Genomic DNA, 26,006 nt, shown 5'->3' with positions numbered 1-26,006 from the left:
TTTATTTATTTATTTTTTATTACAGAGTTTACCCACTAAGGAATAAGCAGTTTTGAATAACTACTACTTTCCAACTTCGTTTTCTGTTAATAAACAGTTAACCATGCCAAGACAAAATAAAAAATCTCAGATGGCAAAAGAGCGTGAGAAAATGAAAAGACCTTTAAAGGAAGTTGCAAGTCCTTTACAGAAGGAATATATTGCAAGGAGTGAGTCAACATTGGCATCACATTGGCAAGGTGATGTTAGGTACAGCAGTTTTTCACAATGGTAACAGTGTACCTGTAATGCTTTGACATTCCTTGCTGAACACCGTGAAAAAAATGGCCTACATGACCAGGACCTAGACAGAATTTTACAAAAAGGCGATTCATTGTATAGCAGTGTCAAACTTGGATTGCAAGCAGAAGGCAAATTTATATCAAACTTGCTAAATTTTGATGAGCTACCATCAACAGTTAGCACAGATAAACACTGCTACAGTGTTGTAAAACATGAGGAAAAATTTGGGTTACTAAAATCTACCACCCATCCTGAAATGCAGGAATATACCAATCTAGAGAGTGCACTGTATTGTCTAAAACATGAAATTATGGATGCATTGCTTTTTAATTGATGGCACATGCATAGCTATATTCAGAGATTTTGCAGAAAGATTTGGCTTTTTTGATTCTCACTGTAGAACATATTTAGGATTAGTGGCTAGTGAGAGCAATGGCACTGCTGTAATGATAACCTTCAGCACAGTTGAGGAAATGACTGAAAGGTTACTTCATTTATATCTTAAGGACATTGGCTCAATATAAACTTCAGCCTGTTTCATTTGCAACCATAACTTCTGTATCAAATACAGATGTAGGCCAGATTTGTCAAGATAATCTTATGTTGAACATAAATCAAACTGAATTTACTGAAAATAATTCCTCAGAAATAACAGAAGAAAGTACCAACATTCTACCTTTGGTAGGACATAAGATGAGATTTGACCAAAATTCTCATTTACACCAGTCACAGAAATGAAAAAAATTAAATAAAATACAACGACAAACATATTTTCGGAAAAAGGCACAGGTTGAGAAACATACATGCACCTTACAAATAGAAGGTGAACAAACTATCTGCAACAATATAAAGAATAAATTAAAATCTAAACATCTGGAATTCAAAGAAAATGAGAAAATACGCAAACATTTAAGCTATTTGAAAAATAGAGATCAGCTAAAAGAAAAAATCAGACAGCAGTACAAAAACAATGTTGCATACAAAGAGAAACAAAGAGAATATATAACTAAAAACTACAAAACTAACGCTAAATACAGAGAGAGGCAGAAAGGATATATCACCAAAAAATTACCAAGAAAATGCTGCATACAGAGAGAGAGACAGAAAGGATATATCACCAAAAATTACCAAGAAAATGCTGCATACAGTGAGAGGCAGAAAACATATACCACCAAAGAATACAAAGAAAATGCTGCATACAGAGAGAAAAAGAAAGGATATATCTCAAAAAATTACCAAGAAAATGCTGCATACAGAGAGAAAAAGAAAAGATATATCACCAAAAAGTACCAAGAAAATGCTGCATACAGAGAGAAAAAGAAAAAATACCAAATTAAAAGATATTCAGAAGATATCGTATACAGGGAAACACAAAGGAATTATTTTACTCATAAACTGAGAAGTGACAAAACTTCTGTGAACAAAGAAAACATTTCTTTAACAGAAGGTATAGAACTGATGATATGTTCAGGTCCCATGTCAGAGAAAATTTACGAAATAGAAGAAAACGCAAAGATTACATACTTAAGAGACTTCACAATTTGCAAAGTGCCAAAAAAGTTTTAAAGAAGTACAGATTTTATCAAGCACATCACAAACAAAAGAAACATTAATTTCCAAACAGAACAGAACAATTTTTTGTTTTGAAAACACTAGCCAATTTTAACAAAGTGATAAGATGTGGGCCAACTTATGTTTGCACTGTTTGTCACAGAACATTGTTTCCTGATCAAGTTCGTCCATGTGTTCACAGTTATAAAAAAAATCCTAGGGTTAACTCTATTTGTCTATCTGGAAAATATGTTCACATTTGCTCGTCTCACTGTTCAAATGAGTGTAACATTGAGGAAAGGAAAAATGAATGGATCTGCCACACTTGCCACGATAACCTAAACAAAGGAAAGATGCCAGCTATAGCAGCTGCAAATAAACTTGAACTTACTCCTATCCCATCAGAACTCTGCGAATTAAATATCTTAGAGAGACACATAATCGCAAAATATATCCCTTTCGCTAAAATTATATCACTTCCTAAAAGCAATTAGGGGTGCAGTTGTATCAGTTCCTTCTGAAGTAGAGACTACAGTAAATGCTTTACCTCGTCCTTTAAGTGAATCACAGTTGCTCACAGTGAAACTATAAAGAAGACTTTGTTACCGAGGTCATTACCAGTTTCACCATCTCAACATGCATAAAGTCTTGTCTGCCCTTCTGAAATTAAAAGAAATGCATTCGGGAATACAAAGACATTGTACTGAACCCTATAAATGACGCAGAAGAACTTTTTAATAATCACCACCAACCCACAGCTGACATGAGAAATCAAATGGACATTGAAGAGGACCATAATGGACCAGAACAAATTCCTGAGGATTCTAGTGAACAAATATCAGAAAATATTAACGCTGGTCTTATTTTGGACCCATGTCTTCAACCACCTGATCTTGGACATCAACTTTTGTCTTTTAATGATGGTATTTTTTGCATTGCACCTGCAAAGGGAAACACGCCTGTAAGCATGTTCAAGGTCCCTAAGCTAGAATCTATGGCTTTTCCTATGCAGTTTCCTGAAGGCAAAAACACATTGGATGAACCTCACAGAGAGATAGTGTTGTCACCTAGAAGATACTTTAATGCAAGGCTATTCTCTGTGGATAATAGTTTTGCAAGAGACACAAACTATATTTTTTTTGCACAGTTTGTAACAGAGATACATTCAGTTAAGAAAATCAAAATCAATAACCCGTGATGGCCGCAGAATCAACAGTTCACTATTGCAAGAAAAATCTGAGCTAGATAAACTTGTGCAAAATATTGAGGTGACCAGGTTTATGCAGCCCTTGAGAGGAACACCTGCCTACTGGGAAAAAACTTTACGAGATTTGTTTGCTATGCTTAGACAGCTAGGAACTCCCACGTTTTTCTATACATTTAGTGCTGCTGAGATGAGATGGCCAGAGGTGATAACTGCAATTAAAGCACAACAGGGAGAGCTCATTGACTTTTATACATTAGACTGGCAAGAAAAATGCGATATATTGAGATCTAACCCTGTAACAGCTATGCGAATGTTTGAAAAAAGAGTAGAAGCTCTCATAAGCTTCATACTGTCTCCTGCACAACCTATTGGAGAGGTGATTGACTGGTTTTACAGAGTTGAGTTTCAGCAAAGGGGTTCACCACATATTCATGCTTTGTTTTGAGTGAAGGATTCACCAGTATTTGAAGATGACACTGATCAAGCTATATGTGATTTTGTTGACATATATATACTGTAAGCTACCAGATCCTACCAGTGATCCAGAGCTCCATCAGATTGTAACATAAGTACAGACCCATAGCCGTAAACATTCAAAATCTTGTAAGAAGAACAAAAAACACTGCAGATTTGGATTTCCTAAGCCACCCATGGCAAAAACCATCATAACTCACCCTAAATATTCTACTGAAGCAACCGATGAGGAGGAGATTGAAGCTGTAAGAAATGATCATCGTTACAGAATGGAAAAAGGTTCAGGTTGTGTGGGATTTGTTAAACGACTATACAGTCTTCTAGTGTTATTCTAATGGAGCGCCAGCCAAAAGACTCTTGGATAAATGGATACAATCCTGTCCTTCTAAAAGCATGGAATGCAAACATGGACATACAGTTTATTCTTGACCCATATAGCTGTATAATGTATATACTGTCTTATATTTCAAAAGCTGAACATGAGATGAGTGACTGAAGACAATTATTAAAGAATCATCTCACAACACATCTGAACGTGAGAGCATGAAAGAAGTGATGCATGCCTATGCAAAAAAACAGAGAAGTCAGTGCACAAGAGTCTGTTGCTCGGACGTGCAGTTTGAATCTAAAATCTTGTTCTCATGCTGTAATTTTCATACCAACACATGACAATGCTGTACGGATGAGTTTGCCAATGAAATCCCTCCAAAATAAACATCCTGATGATGAGAATGTATGGATGACTGGACTGAAGGAGAAGTACCAGGCCAGACCCAATACTCCAGAATTTGAAAACATGTGCATGGCAGAATTTGCCAGCGAGTATCGTATTCTTTATGGAGATTGGAGAGCAGAAAAAAGGCAAAAATGTTTTGCCATTACAAAATAATAAGGGACACATTCAAAAACGAACCAGAGGCAAGCCTGTCATTATTTGATACGCACGATTTTCCCAGCAAAAAAATCCTGAAAAATTCTATGGCACTCTACTCAAACTATATCTATCTCATCGAAAAGATACACAGCAACAGTCTATAACATGCAAAACATATCAATCATTTTATGCATGTGCATTTGTAAAACGGAGTGGCACTAATATGCTTCAGAGTGTTTATTGCATTGTGAAGCAGAACAAAAAAAGGTACAAAAAAACACAGTCAAGCGATTGAAAAAGCCATTGAGGATTTTCAGCAGTATGGCCCAGTTGAAGATGTCTGGACGACGTTAGCTCCTGAAACTGAATTAATCCGTCTGGAAAGCATCATGGAGTGCCAACCCGCAGATCCTAATGATTTAAATGAGCAAGATGATATTCCAGATTGCATTAATGATGCTACAGTTAAAAGCTCTGTTACACCAGCAGTAGAGGTTCCACGGGTAAGTCAAGCAAAAATCAGAAAAATGTACCAAAGTCTGAATGAAATGCAGGCATCCATTTTCTATGCAGTGCGCAACTGGTTCAAAAGCAAAGTCTGTGGGGAAACTCCAGAACAGTTCCTTTGGTATGTTTCAGGCACGGCAGGCACTGGTAAAAGCCATCTTATTAAGTGTGCCTATACAGAGGCATCAAAGTTGCTATCGAAAATGTCATGTATAAGTGAAGAGATTGACATTTCCCTGCCCACAGTACTGTTAGCAGCATTTACAGGTACAGCAGCTTTCAATATTAATGGCCAAACTCTTCACTCACTCCTTAAACTTCCTAGAAGCCTAAAGCCCCCTTATCAAGGACTTGGAAACTGTCTCGATGAGATAAGAGCAAATCTATGCAAAACACAAATTTTAATTATTGATGAAATTTCGATGGTGTCAAAGTCATTGTTCTCATATGTTAACTGGAGGTTGCAACAAAAGGAAACAAAAAGTTATTTGGAGGAATTTCCATATTGGCAGTAGGTGACTTCATGCAGCTACCACCAGTACGAAAAGCAAAGCCACTGTGTGTATATGAGCAACATGTGCCAGATTTTTGGAGTGATCATTTCAAAATGATCACACTGACAGAGATAATGCGGCAGAAAGATGACCTTGCCTATGCTGAAATGCTAAACAGGCTTAGGAATAAACAAAAACATGAGCCATTATCTGATGGAGATAGATTAATGCTGACAACAGCTATAAAGTTTCCTGAAGAATGCCCCACTGATGTGTTGCATATTTATGCAACTAATAAAGAGGTAGAAGATCACAACTCAAAATCGCTATCCTTACATTATTCAGAAATTATAAATATTGAAGCTGAAGATTTCAAAAAAGATCCACAAACTGGTCAAATGAAAATGCAAGCAACAGCTGTTGGAGGAGACAAATCTGAGCTAAGTGAAACACTGCAGATTGCAGTTGGTGTAAAAGTAATGATTACAAGAAACATAGATGTAGAAGATGGTCTGGTTAATGGAACATTTGGCAAAGTAGCAAAAATAATTACCAAAACACAAAATAATGTACCTTCTGTTGCAATGATAGGATTACAACTGGATAATATCGATGCTGGAAAAAATATAGAAAAAAAGACAGCAACACTAAAACAACCAATATTGTTTATATTGAGAGAGCAGAGGAACCCCTAAAAAGAAAGGGAATCATTCGAAGGCATTTTCCTTTAAAGCTAGCTTTTGCTTGCACTTGCCATAAAGTCCATGGAATGACTACTACATCTGGTGTTGTATCTCTTAAGCACATTTTTGAACCAGGAATGGCATATGTCGCTCTTAGTAGAACAACATCACTACAGGGATTGCATATCATTGACTTTGATGAAAAGAAGATCTTCTGTGATCCTGAAATTACTGACTCTTTAAATAATATGGCAAGAGTGGACTTATCAAACACCCAACCACTACTTCAGATTGTAAAGGCTTCAAATATTCAGTCATCACTTAAGCTGGCCATAGATGTTGAGATTTTTAAAAGATCAGATCCTGATCGTGAGACCACGATCTTCTCAGAACGATCGTACGATCATACGAATTTACCATCAACTAAAAAGACCAATTTACCAGGAAAACAAAGGGGAGCTGCCTGCTTGGCCCTGCAAACATAGAGAGATTGCACTGGGACCGACAAAGATTTTTTGACCTGGCCGATCAATTTCCCGACAGATGTCGGATGAAAAATCGTAAGATGTACGATCGTTCGAATACCACTAACCGCACGATAATTTCGAAGGATCGGTCGGGCTTCCCTAAAATCGGTCGTTCGGCAAGAAGAATCGTCGCGTCTATGGGGACCTTTACTATTATTCATCACAACACAGAAGGGCTACAGAATCATATTGAAGACATAAAGAACCACCATGAACTTCTTTTAGCAGATGTACTGAGCCTAACAGAAACACATTTACATGGATCAGTTGTCCCTGACAATCTAAACATCAATGGCTACACCTTATTCACTCGTAACAGACATGTGTCAGCCTTGAAGCTCATCCTGTGCAGTACATACAAAATGTGACTGACTTGGAATATTATGTTTTAAAAGTTGAAGCCCCTCAAAAGGTACTTATTGCATGCATCTAAAGACCACCAGACTACAAACTGACCACCAGACTTCTTACCGAACCTTAAAGGCCTTTTGACGTCTTTAGATATAATTGGCTAAAGACCTATTGTAGTTTGTGGTGACTTCAATGAAGATCAGCTATCATCTGCTAAAAAGCCTATTTTAGAAGTATTTAATGAGGAAGGATATGTGCAAGTAATAAACTCTGCCACTACTGAGAAAAACAGCCTATTCGATCTACTGTTTCTTAGCAGTTGTGAAAAAAATTTATCATCTGGTATCTTAAATACCTATTACAGCTACCACAACCCAGTCTTTTGTGTACTATAAAAAGTGGTAACTTTCATTGTAACTAAAGCTGAAATACTAATTTTGGACCCTACCTAATTTGAGATACCTAAAGTAAAATGCTCTTAACAAATGTATGTCATTTAAATAAGTGGATTGCAAAAGCTAAACCATAAATTCAAAATAACATGACATTTCAAATATCCAATCTTCAATTAACACTTAAACAGTGCCATATTCTTCTACACAATGTAAATGTTAAAATCTATATGTTTTAATTTGTTTTTATTATGATGTGTTTGGTCATATTTACATTCAGTTAGTTGAAAAAGTGTGTTTTCTCAGTTTACTACAATGGAGAAAATGTTCATAGTTTAACAGTTTTATAGTTAGATCTTATTTCAATGTAGATGTACAGATCTCCAAGCATAGATCCTGGATGTCATTTTCCCTTACTTAGAGAAATGATCCCTTGTTTAGAACCAGGTGTGAACTGGGGAAGGAGCCCAGGTTAGTTTTGGTAACCATGTGTTACCATGTTTTGTTCTTGTGTACAGGTAAGAATCAGTGGGCGGTAGCACAATTTAGTTTTGTCTCAGGCTAAACTTTGTTGGTGAAAGCGGGCCATAAGAAAGGGGATTAATTTACCCTGATTTCTGCCTCTTGCCATTGCACTCCACACTACACGGCCACCCTCTATACTTCCTCCTCCACAGCCAGAAGCAAGAAATATCAGGAGGATGTAAAGGTGTGCAGAGCGTGATGACCAGAGGCATCATGAATGTGAAAATTGCAGCAATTTTAGTTTTTAATGTTTAAATCAATCAAATAAATCTGACTGGATGTTTTTGGCTCCACCCACTTTTTAAATTTGACTTCCAGTCACTCAATGACTGAATTACCACGTTTGAAGACCCTGCCATGAACAGTGTAAAAATTGCAACAATTTAAATATTCCCATTGTATAGCAATAAGTCAAATTTGATTGGTTGTTTTAAGCTCCGCCCAGTTTTATGAATTTAAACCCCAGTTACCCAGTCATCGTCTGTGCCAAGTTTTGGGCATCTGGCTTTAAAACTGTGAAAACGGCAGTATTTGAAAGTTTTACATTGAAGTCAATAGGTGAAATCTGGCTGTTTTTGGCTCCACCCACTTTTCCTAAATTTTGACCACAGTCACCCAGTGAGTAATTGAGCCAAGTTTAGGACACTTGGCATTGAAACTGTGATAAAAGCAGCAGTTTATCTTTTTTCATTAAGGCCAATGGCTAATATCTGATTGGCTGTTGTTGCCCCACCCCTTTTCCCCCTTATTGTGAACTGCAGTCACCTAGTGACTAACACTCCAAAGTTTGTGAATAGTAGCATTTAACATGTAAAAATGGCAGCATTTTTATTTTTTTTCTATTGAAAATCAATGAATGAAATTTGGTTATTGGTGGCTCCACCCACTTTTTATAAACTTGAAGTGGAAACACCCAATGACCACATTTGCGACATTCAAGGTCCCTGACATCAATAATGTGAGAATGGCAGCCTTTTAAATTTTTCCCATTTAAATCAAAGAAATCTGATTGGTTGTTTGTTGCTCCACCCACTTTTTATATTTGAATCTCAGTCGCCCAGTGACCGCATGTTCCAAGTTTAAAGACTCTGCCATTATCAGTGTAAAAATGGCAGCAATTTGAATATTCCCATAGAATAGCAATAGTTAAAATTTGATTGGCTGTTTTTAGCTCTGCCCAGTTGTATGAATTTTAACCCCAGTCACCCAGTCATGGTTTGTGCCAAACTTGCTTTAAAACTGTAAAAATGGCAGGAGTTTAAAAGTTGTACATTGAAGTCAATAGGAATAATCTGATTGGCTGTTTTTGGCTCCACCCACTTTACCAATATTTTGACCGCAGTCACCCTCTGAGTAACTGTGCCAAGTTTGGGACAATTGGCTTTGAAACTGCGGTAATAGCAGCAGTTTATCTTTTTTCATTAAGGTCAATGGCTAAAATCTGATTGGCTGTTGTAGCCCCACCCCTTTTTTATCCTTATTGTGAACCGAAGTCACCCAGTGACTAACACTCCAAAGTTTGGGAATCCTGGCATTTAACATGTAAAAATGGCAGCATTTTAAGTTTTTTTCTTTTAAAAATCAATGAATGAAATTTCATTGGTTGTTGGTGGCTCCACCCACTTTTTCTTAACTTGAAGTGGAAACACCCAGTGACCATATTTGCGATATTAAAGGTCCCTGACATCAAGAATGTGAGTATGGCAGCCATTTTAATTTTTCCCTTTTAAATCAATCAAAGAAATCTGATTGGTTGGTTTTGGCTCCGCCCACTTTTCTGAATTTTAATCCCAGTCCCCCAGTGATCAACTGTGCCAAGTTTGAGGACCCTGCCATTAATCGTCTAAGACTGGCGACAGTTTTTAATTTTCCAATTTAAACAAATTGCTGAAAATTGATTGGCTGTTGTAGACTCCGCCCACTTTTTGTAAATTTTACCTGCAGTAATCCAGTGACCCACGGTGCCAAGTTTGGGAACTCTGTCTTAAATACTCTGAGAATTACAGCTGTTTACATTTTCTCAAGTCAATAGGAAAAATCTGATTGGCTGTTATTGGCTCCACCCACTTTTCCTAAATTTTGACCACAGTCACCCAGTGAGTAATTGTGCTGAGTTTGGGACAGGCATTTACGCCGTAATAATAGGTCAATAAATAGGTAATAAAGGTCAATGGCTGAAATCCGATTGGCTGTTGTTGCCCCGCCCCCTTTTTCCCCTAATTCTGAACCAGAGTCACCAAGTGACTAACACTTTAAGGTTTCAGAATCATGACATTTAACATGTAAAAAGCAATTTTATATTTTTCTATTGAAAATCAATGAATGACATTTGATTGGTTGTTGGTGGCTCCACCCACTTTTCCTAACTTTGAAGTGCAAACACCCAGTGACCACATTTGTGATATTCGAGGTCCATGACAGCAATAACGTGCAAATGGCAGCAATTTTAATTTTTCCCATTTAAATCATCAAAGAAATCTGATTGGTTGTTTTTGGCCCCACCCACTATTCCAGATTTTGATCCCTGTCCTCCAGTGACCAAATGTGCCAAGTTTGAGTACCCTCCCATTAACAATCTAAGAGAGGCGACAGTTTTAACTTTCCCATTGAAACAAATGGCTAATATTTGATTGGCTGTGGTAGACTCTGCCCACTTTTCAAAATTTTAACCCCAGTGACCCATGGTGCCAAGTTTTGGGTCTCTGGCTTTAACACTGTGGGAATGACAGTGTTTGACATTTTCTCATTGAAGTCAATAGGGAAAATCTGATTGGCTGTTTGTTGCTCCGCCTACTTTTTGGAGTCCCCAAAATGTGACAGAACTTTTCAGGTTGACCCCATGACTAAGTGACCCAAGTTTGGGTGAGTGTAACTTTAATGCTGTACGAGTGGCAAAAGTTTCAAATTTTCCAATGAAAGTCTATGGGAAAAAATGGGGTCTTTGGGGGGCCGCCACAGGGCCACGGAGGGTGGGATTGCTTAACAGAGCACAAGCAACCTATTTGGGTATGAGCCCAACAAGTGTGCAAAGTTTCATAATTGTACTCCTAAAACTCTGGGAGGAGTAGCGTTTAGAAAATTGCTAAAATTTCATTGGCTGTTGGTAGCTTCGCCCACTTTGGGGTGCCCCCCCAAAATACATATTTTTATTCGGGGTGGCACCAACAATATGCGGTCCGAGTTTGGGTAGTGTAGCTTCAAAACTGTACGAGCGGCAGCGATTTGAACATTTTCCCTGTCAAAGTCAATACGAAAAAAGGCATCTTCAGTGGTCCCCCGCACGGGCGCAGTGGGTGGGATCGCTTACTAAAGCACAAGCAACGTACTTTGCTATAAGGCGAATAGGTGTGGAAAGTTTGGCGCTTGTACCCCTAAAACTGTAGGAGGAGTAGTGTTTAGAAAATGGGGGGGGGCGCTAATAATAATAAGAACGAGCTGAACTAGTAGATCAGTATATTGGCTTCTTCAAAGCTAACATAATAAGAATAAGAACGAGCTGAACTAGTAGATCAATATGTTGGCTTCTTCAAAGCCAACATAATAATATAGCAGAATCCTGTGCATGGTGGTAAATAAGATGCATAATATTGGTGGCAAAACAATACATTTTTTTAATTCTTAAAAGATATGCATGAAAATGCCCCATTACAGAATGTAATTTCTTGGGCCTGCACCTGATTCTTATCTACAGGTGCACTGGATCTTATGTTACATTAGTATATCATCTCAAAAGGAAAAGACAGTTAGCAGTTCTGTGTGAAAGAAGTCAAATTAATGATTTGCTCATATCAGGCCAGAACTAGGGGTTGGCAGAAGAGGCATACATATATAAAAATAAATAAATAAATAAATATATATATACACACACACACATCTAGCAGCTCCTATGTAAACAAGTGACTCCACATGCACATAGAAAGCAATATGAATGGACTTTCATAATCTAATTTGTGCCCAGGTATCTATCTGGAGATATGTACCTGGCTCTACGCTGCAATGGTAGTTTCCAGCCTGTGCCCAGGTAGAGATAGTTGCAATTCAGACCCCGGTCCATCACAGAAGAAAAGGAGAAGACCAGGAAGTGAGAAAAAAGAAGATGGAAAGACCAAGAAGAAGAGAGTGAGGAGTCTGGAAGAACAGCGTGTACCAGATGAGAGCTGCAGGGAGGAGAAAAGGAGAAGGGAGGAAAATGATGAAGGTAAAGAAAAAATTAGCTTTTGGGGAAAAAGGAGTGGCCCACATAATTGACAGTTGTCTATAATTTATTGGGACAATCGCTGTTTGAGCTTAACTACTAACATAGGTGTTGGGACAATCACTGTTTAGAGCTTAACTACTAACATAGGTGCTAAACTGCACAAGTACAGATACCAATGGCAACTAATCATCAAGTATCTTGAAACAATCTATTTCAACTTGAAATGACTGGAAAGATTTGACTGGTTGCTAGGAGCAATTGCACTGGTGCAATTAACACATCCCCATATGTAATAAGTTTGCCATGGACACTAACAGATAGTTGGCAGTTGACCAGTAAATTCATCCTTCCTGGTACATTTAGAGAACCTGCCTGTGCACTATTTATATTGACTACATATTTCAATAAATTGCAAAAAAATAGCAGCCCACATAACTCTTGATTCAATAATTTACCAGTGCAATTGCTGTTTAGGATTTGGTTGCTAATATAGATTCCAAATTGCACAAGGGCAGTCGCCTATAGTAACCAATCAGAATGTACCTGGGAAAAGTATACATTAACTTAAACCCCCAAATATAATACATTTGCCCAGGTGAGGTAACTCAAACTAACTAATCAGTACATGCTGATACAGTGACTGTATGAGCATGTAATGATACCCTCAGCATAGGGATAGCCCCTAGCACTAATGTATAATAGTACCCCCACATCATTATCACTTTACCATTTTAGGTTTTTTTTTTTATTCTCCTTCCCTCATATCAGTGGGGTGTCTGCTATAAATGCATAAATGCAATGCCATGGGCCATAGTTTACCATGCGTTTTGACCTTGTGGTGCTTTGAAAATCATATTTTGGCTCATTTGGGGTTTGATCTTTACAAGTCAGAAATCTATACATGTTGTATCATTAGCCACTAGGAACACTAGAATGGTATCACAGTATATAATGCGGTCAAGCAGATGTAGAAATCTCATTTTGTTTTAAACATGATATATAATTTTCCTAGGTAAAAAAATGGGCCTATATTGAAAAATATGAAAATGTGCATGGTTTTGGTAAATCAGTCTGTGCTCAAAGAGTTAAGTAAAACAGACTGTTCTGTATTGCCATGACAATGCCTTCCATAAAGCTAAGGTTCTCCTATTCTATTAGGGAGAGAAACAGACACTTTTTAAGGTGTTTTAAGAGTATATTGGAAGTAATTCTATATAATGCAACAAACTGTGTCTAAATAATTCTACTATTGATATATTAAATATATGTTATTACATGTGTTGTAAATAATCTCTTTTCTTCACTAGGAGATGCCAAAACCGTGACACCAGCTCAGTCTTCAAGGCTTGACCCGCTCAGTGTCTCCAGCTACGACATCTTCTCTATGCTGGGAATTTGGCAAATTGAGTGGCTAGTTTCCATTTAGCGCAGCTCAATTTTGTAGTTTCTAAAACCTAAATGCAGTAGTAAACAAACGGAATAAGTGTTCTGTAGATTATTTACAATAATGGGCTAGATGTACACAACTACAGCTGTATGTATCAATGTGTTTTCCATCTTGCTCTAATTTCAGTATAAATTGACTCTTTTCTTGCCTCTCTCAGGTGATGCTGGCCAAGTTAAAAGACAGGAAGACATACGTGGCTCTGAAGTACATCAGAAAACAAGAGACCGACTACAACAGCATTGTCACTGAGGCACAGGTCCTAAAAATCTCAAGGGACTGTCAATTCCTTTGCCAAGGCTATGCCACTTTTTAAACCCAGGTACAGCACAGACTCAGTATTTCATTCAGTCCCACACATGCAGGGTTGGGCTGGTCTGCCAAAGTATTTCCTGGTTGGTGCCAGCCAATGGGTCCAGTCAGGGTATCCATCAACAACCCACAACATTAATGAACTGATGCAATATATTTTTACTTAGAAAACTCAGACGGGGTCATTTATCAATACTGGGCGAATTTGCCCATGGGCAGTAACCCATGGCAACGAATCAAATTGCTGCATTCATTGTTCTACTTGCAGCTGGCTTTAAAAAGCTGATTGGTTGCTATAGGTAACTGCCCATGGGCAAATTTGCCCAGTGTTGATAAATGAGCCCCAGAGACTCCTATCCTCCAATACTATTTGGTTTTGTGTTTCTGTGTACCAACTTATTTGTGTCTTTTGTCTATGTAATCAGCGGCATGCCTTCTATGTCATGGAATACCTGAGCGGGGAAAGCCTTGAAGACGAATTGGACAACGGATGGCTGGAAAGGGAGAGAGTCCAGTAAGTGGCACATGTGGTAAATTGTACTTGTGTAATATCACCAAGAAATACTTTTATACCAATTAAACCTATGGGGGGGAGGAAATAGAAAAAAAAATTGGGTAAAGTTTGCAGCTTGGCTAATAACCAATAAACATTCATCATTTGTTAGTCAAGTCTTAGGAAACACATATCTTATAGAGTAATCTTTCTGGAGTTAACCATTTTTTCTTTGTTTAAAAGGTTCTATTCGGCAGAGATGATATGCGGCCTGCAGTTCCTGCACAGCAAGGGGATCATCCATCGGTCAGTATAGATTTCTTCATCTCTGTAACATTCTACAGCAGAGGCCACACTCAGGTTGCTCTGCAAATCAGCCGCCCTTGCCTTCTTCTTGTGTGTAGTGTAACTCCTTTAATCTCTTTATTACAGAGACATCAAACCCCTCAACATCTTGTTGGATCACAAAGGCCATGCTAGGATTTCAGACTTCGGCCTGGCTGTACAAAATGTCTTTAAAGATGATACCATCACTGGCGAGCACGGAACTCTGGCATACATGGCCCCGGAGGTAAGACATGGAATTACAGTATATTTACAGTAGAAACCAAGTAAAAATAACTAGTAAAGGAGAATATGGCACAGGACAAAAGGACTGTATCTAGCTCACGTCTATCAAAGACATATATACCTACATGTTATACAAATAAGCACTTGAACTTTATTTAGATTGATTTGTTTTTGTATCTGTGAATATGCCTGCATGTTTGCCCTTAAGTAATAACTTTTCTTTCTGTTCAAGATCCTACAAGGAGTGCCATATAATGCAGCGGTCGACTGGTGGTCTCTTGGGATCACCATCTGTGACTTGGACAGTGGAGAGGCCCTGTTTAACAGCGACGACAGAGCAAGACTCATTGAAATGATCACCTTGGGTGAGCTTGTAATACCTCAATGGCTGGATGATGATCTAATAGATCTTCTGGAAAAGGTGGGTAGCAACAGTGGGATAGAGGTACAGTATTGTAACACAAATGTGTTTATGCGTTGTCTTACTTAAAACCTTTTTTATCGCCTTTGCATTCTTAAAGGGGTATACAACAACATGAATGAGCTACAGGAATTTTATGTTCCTTTCTAAAGCGCCATGTTCCATAATGTATAATAAAAGCCTGTCCCCGACTCAATGACTGTTTTCAATTCAATTCCAACAATCAGCAAAATTAATAACTATCCTGCAAACCTATGGGTCATTTGTAGTGGTTTTATTGGTGTGTTTTTCTAGTGAGTTTAAAATCCGTGGTATGAAAATAATTGCCTTTTCAAACTTTAGCTCCTTACAAAGAATCCGAGGCGACGGGGAAGCCTTGAAGACGAATTGGACAACGGATGGCTGGAAAGGGAGAGAGTCCAGTAGGTGGCACATGTGGTAAATTGTACTTGTGTAATATCACCAATAAATACTTTTATACCAATTAAACCTATGGGGGGGGGAAATAGAAAAAAAAAATTTGCAGCTTGGCTAATAACCAATAAACATTGATCATTTGTTAGTCAAGTCTTAGGAAACACATATCTTAGAGAGTAATCTTTCTGGAGTTAATCATTTTTTCTTTGTTTACAAGGTTCTATTCGGCAGAGATGATATGCGGCCTGCAGTTCCTGCACAGCAAGGGGATCATCCATCGGTCAGTATAGATTTCTTCATCTCTGTAACATTCTACAGCAGAGGCCACACTCAGGTTGCTCTGCAAATCAGCCGCCCTTGCCTTCTTCTTGTGTGTAGTGTAACTCCTTTAATCTCTTTATTACAGAGACATCAAACCCCTCAACATCTTGTTCGATCACAAAGGCCATGCTAGGATTTCAGACTTCGGCCTGGCTGTACAAAATGTCTTTAAAGATGATACCATCACTGGCGAGCACGGAACTCTGGCATACATGGCCCCGGAGGTAAGACATGGAATTACAGTATATTTACAGTAGAAACCAAGTAAAAATAAATAGTAAAGGAGAATATGGCAAGGACAAAAGGACTGTATCTAGCTCACGCCTATCAAAGACATATATACCTACATGTTATACAATTAAGCACTTGAACTTTATTTAGATTGATTTGTTTTTGTATCTGTGAATATGCCTGCATGTTTGCCCTTAAGTAATAACTTTTCTTTCTGTTCAAGATCCTACAAGGAGTGCCATATAATGCAGCGGTCGACTGGTGGTCTCTTGGGATCACCATCTGTGACTTGGCCAGTGGAGAGGCCCTGTTTTACAGCGACGACAGAGCAAGACTCATTGAAATCATCACCTTGGGTGAGCTTGTAATACCTCAATGGCTGGATGATGATCTAATAGATCTTCTGGAAAAGGTGGGTAGCAACAGTGGGATAGAGGTACAGTATTGTAACACAAATGTGTTTATGCGTTGTCTTACGTAAAACCTTTTTTTAGTGCCTTTGCATTCTTAAAGGGGTATACAACAACATGAATGAGCTACAAGAATTTTATGTTACTTTCTAAAGCGCCATGTTCCATAATGTATAATAAAAGCCTGTCCCCGACTCAATGACTGTTTTCAGTTCAATTCCAACAATCAGCAAAGTGAATAACTATCCTGCAAACCTATGGATCATTTGTAGTGGGTTTATTGGTGTGTTTTTCTAGTGAGTTTAAAATCCGTGGTATGAAAATAATTGCCTTTTCAAACTTTAGCTCCTTACAAAGAATCCGAGGCGACGGGGAAGCCTTGAAGACGAATTGGACAACGGATGGCTGGAAAGGGAGAGAGTCCAGTAAGTGGCACATGTGGTAAATTGTACTTGTGTAATATCACCAAGAAATACTTTTATACCAATTAAACCTATGGGGGGGGGGAATAGAAAAAAAAAATTGGGTAAAGTTTGCAGCTTGGCTAATGACCAATAAACATTGATCATTTGTTAGTCAAGTCTTAGGAAACACATATCTTATAGAGTAATCTTTCTGGAGTTAATCATTTTTTCTTTGTTTACAAGGTTCTATTCGGCAGAGATGATATGCGGCCTGCAGTTCCTGCACAGCAAGGGGATCATCCATCGGTCAGTATAGATTTCTTCATCTCTGTAACATTCTACAGCAGAGGCCACACTCAGGTTGCTCTGCAATTCAGCCGCCCTTGCCTTCTTCTTGTGTGTAGTGTAACTCCTTTAATCTCTTTATTACAGAGACATCAAACCCCTCAACATCTTGTTGGATCACAAAGGCCATGCTAGGATTTCAGACTTCGGCCTGGCTGTACAAAATGTCTTTAAAGATGATACCATCACTGGCGAGCACGGAACTCTGGCATACATGGCCCCCGGAGGTAAGACATGGAATTACAGTATATTTACAGTAGAAACCAAGTAAAAATAACTAGTAAAGGAGAATATGGCAAGGACAAAAGGACTGTATCTAGCTCACGTCTATCGAAGACATATATACCTACATGTTATACAAATAAGCACTTGAACTTTATTTAGATTGATTTGTTTTTGTATCTGTGAATATGCCTGCATGTTTGCCCTTAAGTAATAACTTTTCTTTCTGTTCAAGATCCTACAAGGAGTGCCATATAATGCAGCGGTCGACTGGTGGTCTCTTGGGATCACCATCTGTGACTTGGCCAGTGGAGAGGCCCTGTTTTACAGCGACGACAGAGCAACACTCATTGAAATGATCACCTTGGGTGAGCTTGTAATACCTCAATGGCTGGATGATGATCTAATAGATCTTCTGGAAAAGGTGGGTAGCAACAGTGGGATAGACGTACAGTATTGTAACACAAATGTGTTTATGCCTTGTCTTACTTAAAACCTTTTTTATCGCTTTTGCATTCTTAAAGGGGTATACAACAACATGAATGAGCTACAGGAATTTTATGTTCCTTTCTAAAGCGCCATGTTCCATAATGTATAATAAAAGCCTGTCCCCGACTCAATGACTGTTTTCAGTTCAATTCCAACAATCAGCAATGTGAATAACTATCCTGCAAACCTATGAATCATTTGTAGTAGTTTTATTGGTGTGTTTTTTTAGGGAGTTTAAAATCGGTGGTTTGAAAATAATTGCCGTTTCAAACTTTAGCTCCTTACAAAGAATCCGAGGCGACGGGGAAGCCTTGAAGACGAATTGGACAACGGATGGCTGGAAAGGGAGAGAGTCCAGTAAGTGGCACATGTGGTAAATTGTACTTGTGTAATATCACTAAGAAATACTTTTATACCAATTAAACCTATGGGGGGGGGGGAAATAGAAAAAAAAAATTGGGCAAAGTTTGCAGCTTGGCTAATAACCAATAAACATTGATCATTTGTTAGTCAAGTCTTAGGAAACACATATCTTATAGAGTAATCTTTCTGGAGTTAATCATTTTTTCTTTGTTTAAAAGATTCTATTCGGCAGAGATGATATGCGGCCTGCAGTTCCTGCACAGCAAGGGGATCATCCATCGGTCAGTATAGATTTCTTCATCTCTGTAACATTCTACAGCAGAGGCCACACTCAGGTTGCTCTGCAATTCAGCCGCCCTTGCCTTCTTCTTGTGTGTAGTGTAACTCCTTTAATCTCTTTATTACAGAGACATCAAACCCCTCAACATCTTGTTGGATCACAAAGGCCATGCTAGGATTTCAGACTTCGGCCTGGCTGTACAAAATGTCTTTAAAGATGATACCATCACTGGCGAGCACGGAACTCTGGCATACATGGCCCCGGAGGTAAGACATGGAATTACAGTATATTTACAGTAGAAACCAAGAAAAAATAAATAGTAAAGGAGAATATGGCAAGGACAAAAGGACTGTATCTAGCTCACCTCTATCAAAGACATATATACCTACATGTTATACAATTAAGCACTTGAACTTTATTTAGATTGATTTGTTTTTGTATCTGTGAATATGCCTGCATGTTTGCCCTTAAGTAATAACTTATCTTTCTGTTCAAGATCCTACAAGGAGTAGAATACAATGCAGCGGTCGACTGGTGGTCTCTTGGGATCACCATCTGTGACTTGGCCAGTGGAGAGGCCCTGTTTTACAGCGACGACAGAGCAAGACTCATTGAAATGATCACCTTGGGTGAGCTTGTAATACCTCAATGGCTGGATGATGATCTAATAGATCTTCTGGAAAAGGTGGGTAGCAACAGTGGGATAGAGGTACAGTATTGTAACACAAATGTGTTTATGCGTTGTCTTACTTAAAACCTTTTTTTAGTGCCTTTGCATTCTTAAAGGGGTATACAACAACATGAATGAGCTACAAGAATTTTATGTTACTTTCTAAAGCGCCATGTTCCATAATGTATAATAAAAGCCTGTCCCCGACTCAATGACTGTTTTCAGTTCAATTCCAACAATCAGCAAAGTGAATAACTATACTGCAAACCTATGGATCATTTGTAGTGGTTTTATTGGTGTGTTTTTCTAGCGAGTTTAAAATCGGTGGTTTGAAAATAATTGCCTTTTCAAACTTTAGCTCCTTACAAAGAATCCGAGGCGACGGGGAAGCCTTGAAGACAAATTGGACAACGGATGGCTGGAAAGGGAGAGAGTCCAGTAAGTGGCACATGTGGTAAATTGTACTTGTGTAATATCACCAAGAAATACTTTTATACCAATTAAACCCATGGGGGGGGGAAATAGAAAAAAAAATTGGGTAAAGTTTGCAGCTTGGCTAATAACCAATAAACATTGATCATTTGTTAGTCAAGTCTTAGGAAACACATATCTTATAGAGTAATCTTTCTGGAGTTAATCATTTTTTCTTTGTTTACAAGGTTCTATTCGGCAGAGATGATATGCGGCCTGCAGTTCCTGCACAGCAAGGGGATCATCCATCGGTCAGTATAGATTTCTTCATCTCTGTAACATTCTACAGCAGAGGCCACACTCAGGTTGCTCTGCAAATCAGCCGCCCTTGCCTTCTTCTTGTGTGTAGTATAACTCCTTTAATCTCTTTATTACAGAGACATCAAACCCCTCAACATCTTGTTGGATCACAAAGGCCATGCTAGGATTTCAGACTTCGGCCTGGCTGTACAAAATGTCTTTAAAGATGATACCATCACTGGCGAGCACGGAACTCTGGCATACATGGCCCCGGAGGTAAGACATAGAATAACAGTATATTTACAGTAGAAACCAAGTAAAAATAAATAGTAAAGGAGAATATGGCAAGGACAAAAGGACTGTATCTAGCTCACGTCTATCAAAGACATATATACCTACATGTTATACAAATAAGCACTTGAACTTTATTTAGATTGATTTGTTTTTGTATCTGTGAATATGCCTGCATGTTTGCCCTTAAGTAATAACTTTTCTTTCTGTTCAAGATCCTACAAGGAGTGCCATATAATGCAGCGGTCGACTGGTGGTCTCTTGGGATCACCATCTGTGACTTGGCCAGTGGAGAGGCCCTGTTTTACAGCGACGACAGAGCAAGACTCATTGAAATGATCACCTTGGGTGAGCTTGTAATACCTCTATGGCTGGATGATGATCTAATAGATCTTCTGGAAAAGGTGGGTAGCAACAGTGGGATAGAGGTACAGTATTGTAACACAAATATGTTTATGCGTTGTCTTACTTAAAACCTTTTTTATCGCCTTTGCATTCTTAAAGGGGTATACAACAACATCAATGAGCTACAGGAATTTTATGTTACTTTCTAAAGCGCAATGTTCCATAATGTATAATTAAAGCCTGTCCCCGACTCAATGACTGTTTTCAGTTCAATTCCAACAATCAGCAAAGTGAATAACTATCCTGCAAACCTATGGATCATTTGTAGTGGTTTTATTGGTGTGTTTTTCTAGTGAGTTTAAAATCCGTGGTTTGAAAATAATTGCCTTTTCAAACTTTAGCTCCTTACAAAGAATCCGAGGCGACGGGGAAGCCTTGAAGACGAATTGGACAACGGATGGCTGGAAAGGGAGAGAGTCCAGTAAGTGGCACATGTGGTAAATTGTACTTGTGTAATATCACCAAGAAATACTTTTGTACCAATTAAACCTATGGGGGGGGGAATAGAAAAAAAAATTGGGTAAAGTTTGCAGCTTGGCTAATAACCAATAAACATTGATCATTTGTTAGTCAAGTCTTAGGAAACACATATCTTATAGAGTAATCTTTCTGGAGTTAATCATTTTTTCTTTGTTTAAAAGGTTCTATTCGGCAGAGATGATATGCGGCCTGCAGTTCCTGCACAGCAAGGGGATCATCCATCGGGGACTTCCGGTTCGGCGCCCAATGTATATGGAGGCTTGGGAGTAGAGCTCCACTAGCCAACATCGTAAAAGCTGCAATTTATAAGCAGCAAACCTTCCGATAAGCTTGTAGGAGGTCGGAGGTGAAAGTAATTACTCACAGTTGGTGTCTGAATTCTTGGGCGCTCTAATAAATCTCTGTGAAAGAATCCTGTGAGGGAAAGAGTAACCCGCTGCAGCAGCTGGCCCCATAAGGTCTGAGTGGAATGTGTAATGGCACCCAGCTAAATGAGCTGAGGTAATTGTGATCTGGTCCAGGGGTTTCCTCATTGAAGTGGAACGCTGCTTCTATAAGGTTTATTACCAGAAGCGCTGGTAAACCTTTCTCCTCAGTGCCATATACAGTATGACCCAGGCGCCATCTTGTGGTCAAACTTGACGTGACGGTGGAGTGATTAATTAAGGCTCCTAGTGACTGAATAGTTCATTTTAGTGGAGTCCAGCTTCAATTCTAATGTGTCTCACTACTCCACTTCAGGATTAACTCTCCCCAGCTGGAGTACCCTTTTCAATATAGTTACACGAATTGTCACCATCTGGGTTCCTTTGCAATACTTTCTTTCACCTTGTTGGCAGCCATTTTTTTTTAACTTGCTACGCTGAAGGCAAAATTTGATGAACTTCTGAAACAATAGCTTCAGTATCTATTTCTCCAAGGCTCTATTACCTCAGATTACATATTAAGGTTATATAAGTAAAATTCAAAAATATAAAAAATAAATTAAAATTATAAAAAAAAAAAAAAAAAACAAATAAAAGGAAAAAGGAAAGTAAAGGAGGTACACAGGGTTAAAAAAGAAAATGGCAGCAAAATTCAATGGCAGAACGTATGAGAAATCACACAAAAAGAATGCTAGACAATTAGACACTGAAATCTCCGTCTCTGGGCAATTCCAAAAAACCTCTACACAAAAACAGGATTCTGGCGAGGACTATTCTCTGATCGCTAATGAGGTAGCAAGACTAATAAATCCTGTTATAGAGATGTCAATCAACAAAACTATAGACAAATTACAATTGGAAGTTGGTAAAATCTCCCAGCAATTGGGACGCCATGACAAGAGGTTTTCGGAGTTAGAATCTGCTGTCTCCTCTGTCTATGACGATACTAACAAAGCACAAAAGAAAATTGAATTCTTGGAAAAAAGATCGCAAGAACTGTTCCTGAAAGTAGATGATTTGGAGAACAGATCCCGTCGAAACAACTTAAGATTTGTTGGCATCTCGGAATCACACAAAATAGACTCTCTAGCTAAGCTTGTTTCCAAGATTATACCGCAAAAGTTGGGAGTTTCCCTGGAAACTGGAATGAAAATTGAAAGAATACACAGGATCGGCCCCTTCAAAGAAGCTCATCTCACCAGACCAAGAGTGGTCATTGCCAAATTCCTGGATTATTCTGACAAAAATTACCTTCTCCAAGCTTACAAAAAATCCAGAGGTTTGGAAATAGAAGGGAATAAAATCCTAATCTTTCAAGATTATTCACTTTTTCTTGCCCAAAAGAGGAAAGAATTTTCCAAAGCTTGCCAATCATTGCTGTCTCTTTATATTAACTTTTCCAACAAACTCAAAGTTCTTCAAAAGAACCTAGACAAGACCTGGGTGATACTCAAAGAGCAAGGTCAAGATCCAGATCACCTTTGTCATCAACAAAAATTGCTCCACCTCTTTCTAGCGAAGATGACATGGTGTTTGACTCTTAATAGCCAAGAGGAATGATATGTTGGCTGGAGGTGCTCTTCAATCTGATAACTCCTCTTTGGTAGAGGGTTAAACGACCTCTATTACTAGGGAAAAAAGGAGGTCCTTCTGCTGTTAGTTAGTTTCTTGATTTGCTTTGTGAAGTTTGGTATTTAATCATGGGTTATGTTCGGTTTTATGTCAAGAAATGTATACTTAATATTGTTCCTACTACTACATGTATTTTTACACGCTCAGTGAAGGTTACCTTTAAAATTGCCTTTAAAGTTCCTGCAAACATGCTCTATATGCCCTTGTTAATTAAGTAACAAAATTTCACTAAATATAATTTCTTGGAACATCAATGGTTTGAACCACTATATAAAAAGGAGAAAAGTCCTTCAACACCTTAAAAGATTAAATTGCGACATAGCTCTCCTCCAGGAGACGCATCTAAATGATGAAGACAATGATACCATGCATAGAGATTGGGTTGGCGAGATGACTTTCTCCCCAGCTATTAAAAAGAAAGGAGGGGTGGCTATATTATTTCATCATAAATTAAATGCCCAAATTTTGTCAGTGCATAAAGATGAGTATGGCAGATTTGTGTATACTGGGGTTTTGATTGATGACAGAAAATGGCATTTGGTCTCCATATATGCCCCAAATCATTCAAAAGAAAGTTATTTTGTCGATTTAAATCATAGAATTTCTGCTCTCCCCCAGTCCAATCTAATCCTAGGAGGGGACTTTAACGAAACCCATATCCATTTTTTAGATAGAACTGACACAAATCTAAGCACTCCAGGTAAAAAATCTAAATGGATAAGTGAAATTCTGAATACATTCAGCCTACAAGATATTTGGAGATTACTCCACCCAACAGAAAAAGAGTTCACTCATTTTTCCTCTCAGTACAACTTAGGAACTAGAATCGATTACATCCTAATTTCCAATAACTTAGTGAGCAAAACCATAAAAACAGAAATAGGTTCCATCGATCACTCTGATCACGCTCCAGTTTCAATCTTAATATCCATCCCTAACATCAGTAAAGATTTTGTGTCCTGGTCTTTCCCAGTGATGTTGGCTGATCAACCTGAATTTTTTAAAATGCTCTCAGAAAGATGGGACCTATTTCTTGCTGAAAATGCCCAACATAAAGACAACCTTCCCTTATTGTGGGAGACCTGGAAGTCGGTCATTAGAGGTGAAATTTCCTCCTATAGGATCCGTCTCTATCGTAAAGTAAATGACAATTTTTTGAAGTTAAGTAAGCAGCAAAGTGATTGTTATCTGAATCTAAAAAACTTTCCCTCACCCGAAAATGTCCAAAAGTATAAGGCAATAACTGATTCATTAAAATCTTGGATTACTTTAAGAGATTCCTTCTTCACCCGGTACTCAAAAGCAAAATTGGCCAACTGTAGTGACAAAGCAAATAATGTTTTGGTTAACCTTTTCAAGAGCTGGAATAGAAATTCTAAATTGATAAAAGTGAAGGACAAAATTGGCTCCCTGACCAATAGCCCATCAAAACTAGTTAATATATTTAAGGAATTTTATGAAACGCTTTATTCTTCTCCCGACTACAGTCTCGATAATAGCAGTAAATTTTTCAAAAATGTTCAAATCTTACAGATTTCACACCAACAACAATCTAATTTAAATAAACCTATATCAATTGAGGAGGTCTCAAATGCTATTAAAAATCTTAAGAAGAAAAAAGCAGGTGGGCCAGATGGTCTACCCCCAGTATTTTACAAATTATTAACTACTAAAATCTCTCCTTTTCTCACAGAGCTCTTTAATGATATTTTACTTAGGGGCAAGAAGCTCCCAACAAGTACACTGTCTAATTTGATAATTCTCCCTAAGGAAGGTAAAGACCTTTCTTTACCTACATCTTATAGGCCAATTTCATTACTAAATCAGGACATCAAACTGCTATCCAAGATTCTAGCGGACAGACTTTCGTTAAACCTTCCATCAGTTATCTCCGAAACCCAGAATGGTTTCTTAAGGAAGAGGTCTGGCATAAAGAATATCAGAGCAGTACTCTCAGCTATTTCCCATGCCAGAAGCCATAATCTCCCTTGCACTATAGTTAGTCTTGATGCCGAAAAGGCATTTGATAACGTGATATGGAATCACCTCTTCAATTGCCTGGATCTTTTTGGGATTACAGGCCCCTTTTCCATCTTTATCAGATACTTGTACACCTCTCCTGAATCCCAGATAGTAATAGCCGGAGTGAAATCTTCCTCCTTTAAAATTCACAAAGGAACAAGACAGGGATGCCCCCTGTCCCCGTTACTCTTTAATATTTCACTTGAACCTTTGATCAGAGCGTTAAATAACTTGAACTCCTTCCATGGCATCAGAATCAATAAAGTTCATTTAAAAACGCTAGCTTTTGCAGATGACCTGCTACTGATAACTCAAAATGCCAATGACTCACTGGAAGAAATCTTTAAACTACTTCAAGAGTTTGGGTCCTTTTCGGGCTACAAAATAAATGCCAATAAATCAGAAACTATGAATATTAATATAAACATTTCAGGCTCTCTCCTTAGAAAGCTAAATCTTAAAAATCCTAAACCCTATTTAACTTACTTAGGGCTTAAAATTCCAGCAGATCTGAGGAAACTCTATGCTTTGAATCTCACTACTGCTATTAATAATGTGCTTTCCCTTTGTCATAAATGGAAAA

General features: G+C 38.2%; 2 protein-coding genes and 3 long non-coding RNA genes across 6 annotated transcripts in view; 4 read left to right on the top strand and 1 right to left on the bottom strand.

The window, feature by feature from the left end:
• LOC121395376 overlaps positions 1 to 13,986 on the bottom strand; it is a 31,841-nt gene extending 17,855 nt beyond the window's left edge. Inside the window, exons 1-2 of the long non-coding RNA XR_005962436.1 lie at positions 13,341 to 13,986; positions 11,848 to 12,024 (exon numbers count right to left, since the gene is read on the bottom strand). This is a non-coding gene — a long non-coding RNA (uncharacterized LOC121395376). The remainder of the gene's footprint in view (positions 1 to 11,847; positions 12,025 to 13,340) is intronic.
• Positions 13,987 to 14,148: 162 nt separating this feature from the next.
• Positions 14,149 to 14,918, top strand: LOC121395460 (protein kinase C delta type-like). Its single transcript, XM_041569024.1, has 3 exons — positions 14,149 to 14,335; positions 14,558 to 14,620; positions 14,747 to 14,918. The coding sequence occupies exons 1-3, from the start codon at positions 14,265 to 14,267 to the stop codon at positions 14,916 to 14,918; spliced, it is 306 nt and encodes a 101-aa protein (XP_041424958.1). The 5' UTR covers positions 14,149 to 14,264.
• A 296-nt stretch (positions 14,919 to 15,214) lies between these two features.
• LOC121395380 lies at positions 15,215 to 16,371 on the top strand. The gene is made up of 3 exons (XR_005962447.1): positions 15,215 to 15,305; positions 15,648 to 15,727; positions 15,940 to 16,371. It is a non-coding gene; the product is annotated as an uncharacterized LOC121395380 (long non-coding RNA).
• Positions 16,372 to 17,991: 1,620 nt separating this feature from the next.
• Positions 17,992 to 19,240, top strand: LOC121395379. Its single transcript, XR_005962446.1, has 3 exons — positions 17,992 to 18,079; positions 18,422 to 18,788; positions 18,915 to 19,240. It is a non-coding gene; the product is annotated as an uncharacterized LOC121395379 (long non-coding RNA).
• Positions 19,241 to 19,745: 505 nt separating this feature from the next.
• On the top strand, positions 19,746 to 22,376 carry LOC121395375 (mitogen-activated protein kinase HOG1-like). 2 transcript variants are annotated; one of them, XM_041568773.1, is made up of 4 exons: positions 19,746 to 20,179; positions 20,306 to 20,863; positions 21,206 to 21,285; positions 21,506 to 22,376. In XM_041568773.1, the coding sequence occupies exons 2-4, from the start codon at positions 20,795 to 20,797 to the stop codon at positions 21,612 to 21,614; spliced, it is 258 nt and encodes an 85-aa protein (XP_041424707.1). In that variant the 5' UTR covers positions 19,746 to 20,179; positions 20,306 to 20,794; the 3' UTR covers positions 21,615 to 22,376. The 2 variants fall into 2 exon arrangements, with proteins under 2 accessions (XP_041424707.1, XP_041424708.1); XM_041568774.1 differs by lacking the exon at positions 19,746 to 20,179 and having other exon boundaries at positions 20,288 to 20,863.
• The last annotated feature ends 3,630 nt before the right edge of the window (positions 22,377 to 26,006 follow it).

Source organism: Xenopus laevis, chromosome 7L, assembly GCF_017654675.1.
Source record: "Xenopus laevis strain J_2021 chromosome 7L, Xenopus_laevis_v10.1, whole genome shotgun sequence".
NCBI lineage: Eukaryota > Metazoa > Chordata > Amphibia > Anura > Pipidae > Xenopus > Xenopus laevis.
This window is presented reverse-complemented; position numbering and strand designations above follow the sequence as displayed.

Bases quoted from the DNA above. Each gene is read 5' to 3' on its own strand.
- LOC121395375 (XM_041568773.1), top strand. From the start codon at position 20,795: ATGATCACCTTGGGTGAGCTTGTAATACCTCTATGGCTGGATGATGAT. The intron at 20,864-21,205 runs GTGGGTAGCAAC...TTCAAACTTTAG, and splicing joins TAATAGATCTTCTGGAAAAG to CTCCTTACAAAGAATCCGAG. The intron at 21,286-21,505 runs GTAAGTGGCACA...TTTGTTTAAAAG, and splicing joins CTGGAAAGGGAGAGAGTCCA to GTTCTATTCGGCAGAGATGA.
- LOC121395460 (XM_041569024.1), top strand. From the start codon at position 14,265: ATGGAATACCTGAGCGGGGAAAGCCTTGAAGACGAATTGGACAACGGA. The intron at 14,336-14,557 runs GTAAGTGGCACA...TTTGTTTAAAAG, and splicing joins CTGGAAAGGGAGAGAGTCCA to GTTCTATTCGGCAGAGATGA. The intron at 14,621-14,746 runs GTCAGTATAGAT...TCTTTATTACAG, and splicing joins AGCAAGGGGATCATCCATCG to AGACATCAAACCCCTCAACA.